The sequence below is a fragment of the Microtus oregoni genome, unplaced genomic scaffold (assembly GCF_018167655.1).
Source record: "Microtus oregoni isolate MIOR12 unplaced genomic scaffold, Mior012 000012F_ref0000307, whole genome shotgun sequence".
Lineage (NCBI taxonomy): Eukaryota > Metazoa > Chordata > Mammalia > Rodentia > Cricetidae > Microtus > Microtus oregoni.
Window position 1 is genome coordinate 20,270,610 of NW_024543071.1, and position 13,701 is coordinate 20,284,310.

Consider the following 13,701-nt stretch of genomic DNA (forward strand, 5'->3'; position numbering starts at 1 on the left):
CCTATAGAGTGACTTCAGTATTTAAACAGAAGTCATGAGACCGCACCCCTTCCTTTGAATGTTTTGTTTAGAAAGAGGAAGGGTGATAAGGGGCTTCTACAAAATGAGAAGCACGCACGCGTCGCGGGAGCGGGCTTATCGCACGGGCATTTGCATACATCCCGGAGGGACGCAGCGACCGGTGGGTGGCAATGCTAATGCCCGGGGAAAGCAGGGGTTCAGGAACTGCTGGCAAGAAGAGGAAAACAGACAAATGAAAGCTGGCAGGGCCCAGCCTAGCCCAGTGCAGTTCAGGAAGAGGCTACCCGCAGAGGAGAAGAACACATCAGGCTAAAATTTCCATGTATTTATGGTATTTAAATAGTACCCACATTCCCCGTTTCCAGTTCATGACTACTGAGCAGGTTTATGGCGATAATTTGGCTTCCAAATGATTTAGAGTCTAGGCCTTTCTTAACCTTTTCAGAAAAGTGGGCCACAGACGGTAACCGCCTGTGTGATGCTGTAATGAACCGGTTGTCCTGTAGTCTCTACTTTGAAGACGTTGTTTACAGGGAGATATGGTTGGAAATCATGTATTATTTTCTAGACTTCAAGAGCCTGTCATAAGATGGCAATATCCATTCTTGTTAATGCCTGTGTATGTCTCTGGTGGTCTTCCATTCCTAAGAGGCAAATTTCAGTCCTACTATTTCTTTATTCCTTTAGAGTGAGCTGAGTACGAAGCAGTTACTTAACTGAACTCTGTTTTCTCATAGTTTACTCACAATAAATGAATGATAAATCCATACCCCATGGTAACAGGAGCTGTGAGGGAAACAAGGGTAGAAAGGTGGACCTTGTCTTCTGATCCGGGAGCCATGCAAAGGCCTGAGGGGAAGTAAGTGACCGGTATCTGTGTGGATGTGCCCAACAGAGCGGGGACAGCAAATGTGGAAGGGCTCTCGGGAGAAAACACACCTGAAAGGGAAATGGAGGACAAACCTAGGAAGTGACCAGCAAAGGTATAAAACTTAAAAGGGCAAGGGAGAGGGAACTACAGGTGGGTTGCAGCCTAAGGCGCAAAAGGCTGGCTTGGCCGGAGATGAGGGTGAGACCAGATTCTCAGCAGATTTCCTAAGTCTGGGAACTTTGGGCAGTAGGAAGCCGCCATGCTCTGGCAGCATAGACACTAACATCCGAACGCACAGAGATTATTCATGAAGCTTTCTATACTTGATGCTTGTGTTTATCAAATGCTGTCAAATGGTTTCAAGCTGTAGTACCACAAAAACAAAACTTTGTAAATCACATACCTACAGTGTATTTAAAAGTTAAAAAAGTAAATTTAATTGAACAATTAAATTGCTTTTAAAAGAAAAAAACTTTTAAATCAATGCATGCAAAAGACAAAACATTCAACCAATATGAAGTAGTGAGTAAGAACCAGCAGATTCCTTCCTCTGGGGACCCACTTCTTCCCAGAGGCACCGTTACTGCTGTGCCTTTTGTTGTACCTTCCCAGAAACACACAGGCCTTTATAGCAATGCACAGATGTAACCCTTGCCTCATTCTGTGTGTACAATGGTACCTGACTCCATGGTATATTGTGCACCTTGTTTTTGTCTTACATTCTAGTCTACTATGCATTCAGGATTCTTCCGGGCTCTATCAGATTCTTTTGGATACCAAACGCTGGAGGCCAGAAACCCTTGTTTCCTTGGTACAGATTTACACCTGTGTACTATTTAAGTCACTGCGACCACGATTCACACCCAGGATCTTTGCCTACAGCACTATCATCTCCCATTTAGATTTGGGGAAGCTCATTAACTGGACTCAGTGCGTTGACACCTGTCATCCTTCGCTAAATACCTGACCCTCGGCAGTTGGAGAGGTTGAGGAGCGGCAGATCACACCTGCAGTGAACTTGCTATGGAAGATCCCAATGCTATTGCCGAGCCACTATGCTGCAGGGTGTTAGGGAGAGTCTTTGCTCTCAAAAATAGGGCCCAAACATTTGCAGTATTTAGAATATGCAGTTTACCAGTAAGTACTTCAAAATTAAAAATTTACATACATTTTTACCTCTGGTTAGAATGGACATAGACTGATATTATCCATCTGATGGGGCCACAGGATTCCCCCGTGATCAAGCATCCTAGATACACACGTGAAGGCAGCGCTGGATTGGCAAATCTGTGACTTGTTAAACCAAGTAAAGCAGACTGCCTTCCTGAGTGTGGGCAGCCCTCATGCAGCTGGCTGGAGGGTTGAGTAGGATAACAAGATTGCCCTCCCCCAGTCCAGTAAGAGGGATTTCCTCTTGCTTAATTTCTTTAAGCTGGGACATAGGTGTTTTGTGGCTTTTCTTACATCTGGAGCCTGCTGGCTTTCAGACTGGAGCATGACCCCAGGGTTCCCTCTGGGGAATTTCTACCTGGAATTGTTCCAGAATGAGCACCAAATGTGCCCACGTCTTGTTAGTACTGATAACACTCTGCAAGGTCAGGCTTCCACACAACAAGGGATCACAGTAGCCTGGGAGCTTGTTGAAATACTGTTCTCTCAGCGGTTCCGATTTGAGAAGTCCTGGGTGATCGGGGAATCTTCATTCTTAATAAGACTTTCAGGATGGCTCTGATGGAGACGGCGTGACCTCCATGACTGAGCAGGCCAGAACTGCTTCCTTTCCAGAATGAGATCTATCGTAGACTTTGGTACACAAAGTAGCCAGACTGCCCGAGGAGCTCCCAGAAGAGGTGGGTTGATAAGGAGATATCTAAACTTACCCTCAAAGCCTGGAGAAGGGATACTGATGTGGTTTTCCTAGTTCCCAGCTCTATTCAGGAATCCTAATTATGTCCAGCATTGGTGATCTTGAAAATAAACAGCAAAATCTCAAGGTGACAAGACAGCTTGGATCTAGGAACCAAAGTGCTTTGCATTCCCCTTCTTCCCGCTCACTGATAGCGGACTAAGGACGCCAGATAAACCCACACGGATAATATGTTGTTTGGATATGGATGAATGTACACAGCTAAAGCAAATTCCGTCTGGGGAAATTCAGAAGAGTGAATTCCAGTCTGGTAGACGGCATCAATGACTGACTGGACATCTGTGTAGGGCATCTGGATGGGAAATCCTGTGACCTGGATGAGGTTAGAACAACACAATGGCACGTTACAGTCTAGAGGAAGTCAGAATCACCATCTGCAGAGAGATCTCAGAAGCCTTACTGATGTGGCGGTATGAACAATAACTGGCGTTCGTGAGTGCCTCTGACACTGTAGATACCGTGTTAAGTAAGTCACAGATAACGTTAGAAAGTAAGTTCTGTCATCACCCCGCTCTACAGACTGCCTAGAGAACAGCCAGGGCTGTTTGACGCCAGAATCCGTACAGCTGACACAGACCAAATTTGGAACTGCCAACACAGAAATGGGGGTCCTACACAGGAGGATTTAAGTGGAGCTTTTGAGGGGTTTATTCAACAGTCGTGTTTCTATCGAGTCACTACTGTGTGATAGACTATTAAAGGAATGTGGTCTCGGTAATATTACTTAATAGCACACAGGTAACAGCCATGAACCCTTTCTTCAGCCTTGCGTTGCTTCCCTCAGGTGGGTTTTTCTCATCCTTAGATCTGCTCACATCGTGTGCTTTTCCTGTGGGCACTGCCCTTTCTCCAGCTCACCTAACATTTTATCCTTTGTGTTTTCTGGTCTCCTCTAGCCCGTCCCCTCTGTGAAGGCACTCAACTGTATCTTTACTGTTTCCTGCCATAATTCCAATGCTTAGCCTGGGACCTAGCACAGAACGGAAAATGATGTTTAGCATTTTCTAAACACTAGACTTTGAGTGAAATATTAAGTAAAAACTCAATCCTCACCATGACCACAAAACAGACAACTATTTTTACTCCCGTTACCAATGGGACAAAAGGTATGGCTGGGTTAAATGACTTCATCTATGCTGAGACCTGTGGGTGACTGAAATAGGATCTGACTACAGCTGCGGGACTCAGTGCTGACCCAGTTATTGTCAACTATTTATTATTAGTCTGATATTTTCACATAGGAACTCCAAGCTTTAAACCCTAGCTTATATTTAACTGTATTGTATTTATCTCTTTAATCCCAAATTCTATTAAAAACAAAAGAACAACTTCCTCCTTATTCTTGAATGGATGGTACCCTCCCTAACTGCTGAGGTACTCATCTCTCTCTCTCTCTCTCTCTCTCTCTCTCTCTCTCTCTCTCTGAATTCTCCTGGGAAACATCTAGCTAGAGGGGAAGCTTCTCACCCTTGGAAACTGGAGTTTCTAAAGCCCAGTGGACTAGTTCCTAGAGACTAGGTGGGTGTGTGAGGGACCACCACTGCTGGATGAAGGGAAGAAGACTAACAAATGTCCACCTTATCTGTTTATGGACTTGCTGAGCTTGAGATGCCTTCACTCTCCAGGGAGATGTCAGTGCACTGATGATGGTAAAAGGTGAGGCTGGGTGTCAAGGTCCAAGCTGGACATAAAATTGGCAGAAATTTGCATACAGAGGTAACTGAAGTTTCCTGGACTTCTCTTGCCCAGAAACAATGATACAGAACCCAGCAGGTTACTGTAGATCATTTCTCAGTTTCCTAGCTTCAGAGAAGACTTCTTCAGAGTTCACCATTTATGTGTCGTAAAACACACAGTTTGTTCTAAGAAAATGCCATGCATGTAATGTTGAGTTTTGAATTTTTGTTCTCTAAGTAAATAGAATCCAGGCTGAAGTTTTCAGTCTTGACCTAATTATTGTCTGTTATGCATTATTAGTTTGATTTTTTTTTTTTGGTTTTTCGAGACAGGGTTTCTCTGTAGCTTTGGAGCCTGTCCTGGAACTCCCTTTGTAGACCAGGCTGGCCTCGAACTCACAGAGATCCACCTGCCTCTGCCTCCCGAGTGCTGGGATTAAAGGCGTGCGCCACCACCGGAAACGCTAAGCTTTAAACTTTGGTTTAAATTTAACTATATTTTATTAATTTCTTTAATCCCAAATTCTGTTAAAATAGAGAAAAATAAGAACAACTTCCTCCTTATTCCTGAATGGATGGTGCCCTCCCTGACTGCTAAGGTACTCAACTCCCAAGATCCTTCTTTCTCACAGGGAGTTCTCCTGGGAGACATCTAGCCCCCTGGGTACTAGAGGGAGAGATTTATTCTTTGGATTTCCAACTCACCTGTCTTTGGTGAGCAAGAAAAGAGGCATTTCAGTGATAATTCAGATTGCTACTATTTGCCAGTTAACAATAGGATAAAACCAAATGCCATTTACACATTAAATCATATACAAACCCAGTAAAACTGTAGGAGCCTTTCTAACTCGCTGTCTTCAAATGAGGCAAAACTTCCCCTGTAAAACTCTAGTTTAGGAAGGATTTGTCGCAGGACAGACGTGCACTGTCGATTCCAGCGTGTGGGGTGCTTAGGCCGCCATTCCATCATTTTACACTTCAGTGCCCTTTCCAGCCTGCGGTAAGAAGGCAGAGATAACTCCGTGACTAATTGTGACTCATTAATAAGTGTCACAAGAACTTTGTCACTTCATGAATGAGAAGGAAACTTTTGAGATTTACAGGAAGGGGTGCCAGCTATGATTGACACTGATCCATTAGGTAGGGAAAGGCAGGCTCTTGTTGGTTCAGAAAGGCCGGAAGCCTCCATGCATAGCCAGAAATTAAGTCTGCTAAGTGTATCTCTTCCTGAAATCCAAGTATAGCAGTTGCTACTTGATAGCACCTGTCATGTGATTACTGGCTGATATTTTACCTGTCCCTTGCAAAGGGCATAGCGTTTCCAGGAAATAGCCTTTTAAAAAATTAGATATCTGGTATGGGATATTAGCCAGAGTGGAATTATTAGTGCAGTTAATTCAGGGTGTGGACTTGGGAGGAAAGGAGACAAGGGACTAAATATGGCGGTCACATCCACCCACCTACCCTAGAATGTCATTCCACAGGAACAGAGATTTAGACCAGCCCTGTAATAGTACCTGGTGGAACCATGTTAGGAAAAGGGAGAAGGGTGTAAGTTGGTTCACGGGGTCCTGTGAGTGAGATGACCTTGGGGTGTTGAATCTGTAGGTTGTTATAGAGAAGCTACTAAAAGCCTCTTCTCAATTGAGTTTATAGTGCAACTCCCGAGTTTATAGTATGTTGGCTAAAGTGTTAGGTGGGCCTCAATGGGGCTGACATCTGAATGCTTCACCTTCTGATAGTGATGCAAGTGGAGTCTGGGCCCCTAGAGCCTGTAGTGTAAGTAGTTCTGGAAGCAATTCTAATGCACACTAGTTGGGAACCCTTTCCCTACTGCGTTTATCCCTTGTTTTCTTTCCTGGGAAATGGGGGCTGGAGAAATGGCTCAACAGTTAAGAGCACTGGCTGTTCTTCCAGAGGGCCCAGTTTCAATTCCCAGCTCCTGTGTGGCAGCTCACAACCATCTGTAACTCCAGTTTCAGAGGTGCTGAAGTCCTCTTTTGGCCTCTGTAACTCCAGTTTCAGAGGTGCTGAAGTCCTCTTTTGGCCTCTGTGGGCACCACACATGCATGTGGTAAATACCCATACACACTGAACATTAATAATAGTTTTTTTTTTTAATCTCACAAAGGGGATAGTAATGGCTGGGGATGGGAGTGAACTTGTATGCCATCAAGGAAAGGAAGTGATAAGATGATTTGGGTCACACTGTTTTGATTGGCTGACAGTAGGTTACATTCCACCCTGCTGTGTGAGTGTGAGACACTGCAGGAAGTCAGATTCAGAAGCTGCTGATATATGTGGAATAGGAATGGGGCCTACTATAGTCTATGACCCATCTGGGGCTTGATCAAGGCTCTCCAAAAGGCAATGAATGTATATGTTTGGGGACCATCCAGGATCGACAGTGCTGTCGAGTGTTTGCATTGTCCAACTGAGATGTTTTCACCACAACCAGGGTCATGGCCATTCGCCTTCATATCTTTCTAGAAGGTGTTGGCTTTTGCATTGCCTTTACTATAGGCTTATCAACTATATACCCTGAGAATGTTTCAACCATGGCCGATGATGCCCAGAGTTAACATCGACCGTCCTTTCAAGGGATTCTTTAGTTGGTAAAGGGACCATTTATCAAAGCTAACACCAAGAGACTGTGGGTCAACAGGACTAGCCGTTGTCATCTCCCTTTCATGCTTCTGTTGCTGAGTCTAATGAGCGCTTTGAGAGGCTGGGCTAGGAGGTGGCGGACAAGAGATGAGCCGGAGGACACAGTACCTGCTCTTCAGATCTTCCACCATGCTTTTATTAGTGTCAGAATAAACTATTTCTTCAGGCTGAAATGTAGACAGCTCAAAGTTAGGAACATTCTGGAGATCACCTTTAGATTCCAGTCATCCCTGAAGTCCTGGGGCTGGGAAGGCTGGACCCAAACTAGTCTCTCAAGGTAAAAGCAATCTCAAATTCCAACAAAGACCACACATTTTGATTTCCACACTACTTACTCATCATGGGGGCAGGGTTATGAAAGGAAAACTTTTCATCTTTTTTTTGTTGTTGTTGTTGAAAAAATTTCCACCTCTTCCCCGCCTCCCATTTCCCTCCCACTCCTCTCCCCTCATGCTTATTTTATTAAGATTTATTTATTTATTATGCATACAATGTTATGCCTACATGCCAGAAGAGGGCACCAGATCTTGTTATAGATGGTTGTGAGCCACCATGTGGTTGCTGGGAATTGAACTCAGGTCCTCTGGAAGAGTAGCCAGTGCTCTTAACCTCTAAGCCATCTCTCCAGCCCCCTCTGGCATGCTTATTGATACTACCAAATGATCTCATGACACTGGTCTCTTACACTTCTGGAGACTTTGACAAGTACAACTCTGTTTACCTCTCAGTTCCTGCTAGCCCAGCTCTACCTTCCTTGTGAGATTTACAAGAGTTGTTTTAAGGGGCTGGGTTTTGGCAGTTGCTTCTTTGGGTATCCTGAACTGGAAATAGAGGCAGCTGGAGGGATAGAGACAGGTGATCCCCAGAGTGGGATGAAAGTTGTGCAAAAAGGAAACAGCGCTTGTTAGGTCTCTGTGTTCCCAAACTGTCCCCAGAGCCAACCCCAGACAGGACCTTGTTAAAACTGTGAACTCCCAGTTCTGCCTTCATGCCCACTGAATCAGAAACTCTGTGGTTTGACAAGTCTCCCAGATGAATCTGGCGCTTTCTGTGGCTGGACAGCTACTACAGTAAAGAGCAGACTCAGGCCCACTGAACACAGCTGAGCAAGTCCAAGTCTGAACTCCAGAGACACCTTGAGGGGGCTGCAGCTACTCCGCACAGAGCAGGGGGACTGATTCCCTGACCTGAAAACCATTATCTACCCTGGAGCAAGTCCTGTGGATTAGTGAATCCCTTCAGTCTGTTGACTTGGTAAATCGTGGGATAGGGGTTTTGTGGGCCTTCCAGTTTTGCCAAAGGTACCTTTCTTTGCAGGAACTTGTGCTCCTCAGAACTACTAAAAGGTTGCCTGTTTATCTGGGCTCTGGGTGTCTGGATGTGCTTGTATTACACAGAAAGGTGTGTTCTTGATCATGTAAAATAGTGGTCAGAGAGAGGCTTATTCTGGGATGGATGTGGTAGGGCAGGAGACTGACTGGAGAGAGCCACAGCTCAATGGTAGTGCTTGCCTTGCATGCACAAAGCCCTGGGTTCAGTTCCAAGCACCATAAAAATCCACAGATACAAGCCCAACAATCACAGAAGCTTTTGAGAGTCTGCATGGGATCATGGCCTCCTGTGGTGATGTTGGCTTCTGACTTCCCTGAAGATTAAGGCTCAAGTCCCTATCAGCATTTTGCTCATCCCTCAACCCATCTGTTTATGCAGCAACCAAGATGTTCTGGAAGCTCCTGGAAAGATACTTCCTGGCCACTGTGAGCTATCCCTTGGAGGCTATTCTTTTCCCTGAAATCCAAGGAGGCAAGTTCTGCTCGCTTAGCTTGTCAGACACTTTGCTGAAGCCTTGGAACTTTCCTCCCTCCTCCTGCTATGAGCTCCCAAAGAACAAACAAACAAAAACGCTCCCTCATATTCATGCCTTCTGCAGCAGCACTCCCCTATAGCACGGGCTAGTGCTGGGGGCCAGATTAGTTTTTTTTTTTAATTATTTATTATTTTTTATTTTTATTTATTTTTCCTCCTTGAAAATGTAAGGTCAAAGAATAGGGATGTGTTTTTTACCTTGTGGCAGCTACGTGTAAAACAACACCAAGAGAAAACCACTGAATACCTCCTGACTGGACAAGAAATTACTAAACAGACAAAAACAAAACACAAAGCTCTCTCTAGGAGGCAGCAGCGCAGCTAGAGGTTAGTAGAGGAAGCGTGGACTGTACAGGCTGTATGTGTGGTTGCTCAAGAAAGATAAGCACATTTCCTTTTTTAAAAATGGCACTTCAAACAGGAAATACGAAAATACACACATATGCTTGATCTGCGTGGGGAATGTTTAGGAGAACGCACAAGGAGCTGGTGGACAGCGGCTGTTTCTTAGGAGATGGGGAAATACTCTGAAGGTGGGAAAATTCTATACTCCTTGGTATTCTTGACTTTGGCCCCTGGAACTATGCATTCTTTTTGATACTATGAGTTGCCTTGAACTGACAGACACTCATGAAGAATGACATATGAATACATACCCAACATATGGCCACATGGCCATGAATAAACATTAGGTTCCTCTAGATTTGTTTAGATTTTTTCTCAATTTTTTTTTAAATTTATCTATTTATTTTACAGTACTGAAATCTGAACCCAGGGCCTCAAGTTTGATAGGCAAGTGCTCTACCTCTGAGCTCCTTTTCTGGTCCTTACTTTAGATATTTTTTTTAAAGAACAAAGATAAGACAGCACTTTATGAATATACAGTTCTGAGCTATTGCTCCAGTGTCTGCTTGAATATTGCAATACTCCCTGTCATGATGATAATGGACTAAACCTCTGAAAGTGTAAGCCAGCCCCCAATTAAATGCATTCTCTTATAATAGTTGCCTTGGTCATGGTGTCTCTTGAAAGCAATAGAACAGTGACTAAGACAGAAATTGGTACCAGGATAGTGGGTGTTGCTTTGGGAGACCTGACCATGTTGTTTTGGGGAGTTGATTGTGGAAGGACTTTGGAACTTTGGGCTAGACAAGGATTGAGTGTTGAGAGCTCAGTGGGCTGTTCTGTACGAGTTTAGAAGATACAACTGTTGTATGAAAAGACCCTGAGAGGGAAGCAAAGACTACCCGGCCATTTGTGTGAAGACTCTGTGGTGTCTGGTCAGCTGGAGCTGGAGACTGGGAAGAGGCCAGCATCACTGAGGAGATGTCTTCTGGGAAGTGTTTCCCTGTCTTCAGCACACATGTGCACTCTGCTCACTCTCTGTCCTTCTATGTTTACTGCTCTCTGACGTGCTCTTCCCCGCCCCTCCGCCAGTCTAAAGGTGACCTCTAACCTGAATTTGTTATTTAGCATTTCCATCAATGCCTTTCCAAATCTAGTGTACATAAAAGTGTATATCTGGAGACCACTTCCTAAATAGAACCCCAGTAGAGAATCACTGAGAGAATCAATTAATTAATGGGACCTCCTGAAACTGAAAAGCAAAGGACATGGTCAACAAGACAAAATGACAGCCTACAGAATGGGAAAAGATCTTCACCAACCCCACATCAGACAGAGGTCTGATCTCCAAAATATACAAAGAACTCAAGAAATTGGTCATCAAAAGAACAAATAATCCAATAAAAACAATGGAGTACAGACCTAAACCAGAGAACTCTCAACAGAGGAATCTAAAATGGCTGAAAGACACTTAAGGAAATGCTCAACATCATTAGTCATCAGAGAAATGCAAATCAAAACAACACTGAGATTCCATCTTATACCTGTCAGAATGGCCAAGATCAAAAACACTGATGACAACTTATGCTGGAGAGAATGTGGGGTAAAGGGAACACTCCTGCATTGTTGGTGGGAGTTCAAGCTGGTATAGCCCCTTTGGATATCAGTATGGCAATTTCTCAGAAAATTAGGAAACAACCTTCCTCAAGACCCAGCAATACCACTTTTGGGTATATATCCAAAGGATGCTCAATCATGCCACAAGGACATGTGCTCAACTATGTTCATAGCAGCATTGTTTGTCATAGTCAGAACCTGGAAACAACCTAAATGCCCCTCGACTAAAGAATGGATAAGGGAAATGTGGTACATTTACACAAGGGAGTACTACACAGCAGAAAAAAATAATAAAATTTGAAGTTTGCAGGCAAATGGATGGATCTAGAAAGCATCATATTGAGTGAGGTAACCCAGATCCAGAAAGACAATTAGCATATGTACTCACTCATAAGTGTTTTTTAAACATAAAGCAAAGAAAACCAGCCTACAAATCACAATCCCAGATAATCTAGACAATCACGAGGACCTTAAGAGAGACATACATGGATCTAATCTACATGAGAAATAGAAAGTAGAAAAAGATAAGATCTCCTGAGTAAATTGGGAGCATGGGGACCATGGGAGTGGGATGAAGGGGAGGGGAGAGAGGAAAAGAGGGGAGCAGAGAAAAATGTATCGCTCAATAAAATCAATTTAAAAAAAGAAAAAATGGAAGTGTATATATGTACATATGCACACAATGTAGTTTTCAAACTTAAGGAGTTTGTACTTTGTGCCTTATTTCACATTTTTCTTTACATTACACCTGTTCTATCCACTCTGTTGATGAGCATAGTTCTAGGCCAGCATTTCTCAACCTTGGCTGGGAATTGGAATTGGAATTGGGGAGCTAGAAGAGCTACTGATATGCAGATCCACCCTTATACTCTAAGGTAATACACACACTGATGAGAACTTGTGCAAGCTGGTTCAGACATTTCCCAGGGCCATGGGAGAATTCGTTGTATGATATTCCACAATCCACAGACCAGGTTAGAAGTTGTAACTGTTTCTAATTCCTTGCTGTTTCATTCTGTTCATCCATTTGATTCTCTGCTGACCGCTGTGTTTTTCTCCATGTGCAGGTTCTCCAGGACACAGAGCTAGATGGTTAAACTGGCGGATGTTCGACTTTATCATGGCATCAGGCAGCTTGCACTTGCCCTAGTCTCTGCTTTTTAACACTTGGTATGATCACACATCTTTTTTCTTGTCATATTTCCCTGCTTATAAGTGAGGCTGCACATGTGAATTTCTGCTTCTATGATTAATCTTTTGCCTATTATCCTATTTTCTCGCCTTCTCTCCTCCTCACTGTCGTCTCCTTCCCCTTTCTCTTGGCTCACATAGCTCCTAGTTTGTGGACTCTGTAACTGCCTTGACTCTGGCACTCCATAGCCCTCAATCCGGACAGTGCTAGCAATCACAGTGCAGATCTGCTGGCCAAAACATTTAGATCCTGGGTCTGTTCTGAACACCAGGCTTTTTCTTTCCATCTTATTTCAGGAGTAAGGAGAAGGAGCATTCCATCCTCGTCCTTGGTTTCAGGGGGGATGCCTGCTCTAGCTCCTTCTCTTGCTGAAGTGGTCTTAGACCTTGCTGCCATCCTTGCTTCAGCCACACTCACTGGTACTATTTATGTCCTGTTTTCAGTCCACAAGATAACTTCTATGGTTTGGAGTTCAGAGAAGCACTTTTATTTATAAATTTTTTATATTTGATCATCACCAGACATAAAAACCTACTATGCCATGTTGAACATTACAAAGGTTATAAGATCTATATAACACTCAAGATGACATTTTCTTTTCTCAAATTCTTTTTTTCTGCAGATACATAAAAAGGGGTCAAAGTAGAACAAACATAAGCTGGATGGCAGAGGATTCATCTTTGGTGAACATTGCCAAGCAATTCAACACCCATGGGCTGCCACAACTGACAAAGATTAGAAGCACTAGTAACTTTCCTGCAGGTGCACTTGAAAGAGTATTTACCTGTACACTTTGGGCTTTTGTCCCCGGGAAGTCCTTTGGCAGCAACTGTTTCCAGAAGCTTTCTTTTGAGTAGTCAAAATGCACAGCCATCGGTGTATTATTTTGTTGAATATTAAACCAGACCTATAAATAAATACATAAACAAAATGTCGGTGTAAACCCACAGGAACACAAAACCCATGGCGGCTAAGAATGGTGCAGATGTCAGAGCCTGGTACTCAACAAAGTGGAGGAAGCCAAGGGAGGCCTGGGGAGAAGCAGGTTCCAGGGCGCGCTGCAAGGGCAGCATTAGCTTGGTAGTGCCATCCTTGGAAGCTCTACAGACTGGCTTTAAGGGTAAAGGGTGGCCTGATCTCTGACCCCACAGACTTCTGAGAACCACCACTTCTAAGTTCCTGGGTGATTCTATTGCATGCTCAGAATGGTGTGAAGAAATAACTCAAAATATTTCCTTCATACACTTACATTCTTATCATTGAACAAACAATCCACACTTTGCAAGGGACAAAATGGGTCAAACTGCTTATGACACTGCCCTGTTGATGGATTCCAAAGCAAAGACTCTCCAGTTTCTTGGGTTAATACAAAAGCCACATGGCCCTGCATAAGGAAAAAGATTCATCATATTTGCTGTATTTTTTACTACCTTCTATAATTATTATATAATAATTATTCTGAACTTTAAAAGTTTCCTTGGGGGTTTAAAAACCTAGCAGCAAAAACAAAACAAATAAA

General features: G+C 43.6%; 1 protein-coding gene across 1 annotated transcript in view; it reads right to left on the minus strand.

Moving 5' to 3' along the window:
* Nucleotides 1-2,943: 2,943 nt before the first annotated feature.
* The window catches only part of Cc2d2b (coiled-coil and C2 domain containing 2B), an 83,282-nt gene continuing 72,524 nt past the window's right edge, over nucleotides 2,944-13,701 (minus strand). The window contains exons 30-34 of the mRNA XM_041662077.1: nucleotides 13,432-13,566; nucleotides 12,967-13,089; nucleotides 7,271-7,329; nucleotides 5,316-5,490; nucleotides 2,944-3,132 (exon numbers count right to left, since the gene is read on the minus strand). Coding sequence (XP_041518011.1) covers nucleotides 2,944-3,132; nucleotides 5,316-5,490; nucleotides 7,271-7,329; nucleotides 12,967-13,089; nucleotides 13,432-13,566 — 681 coding nt within the window. The remainder of the gene's footprint in view (nucleotides 3,133-5,315; nucleotides 5,491-7,270; nucleotides 7,330-12,966; nucleotides 13,090-13,431; nucleotides 13,567-13,701) is intronic.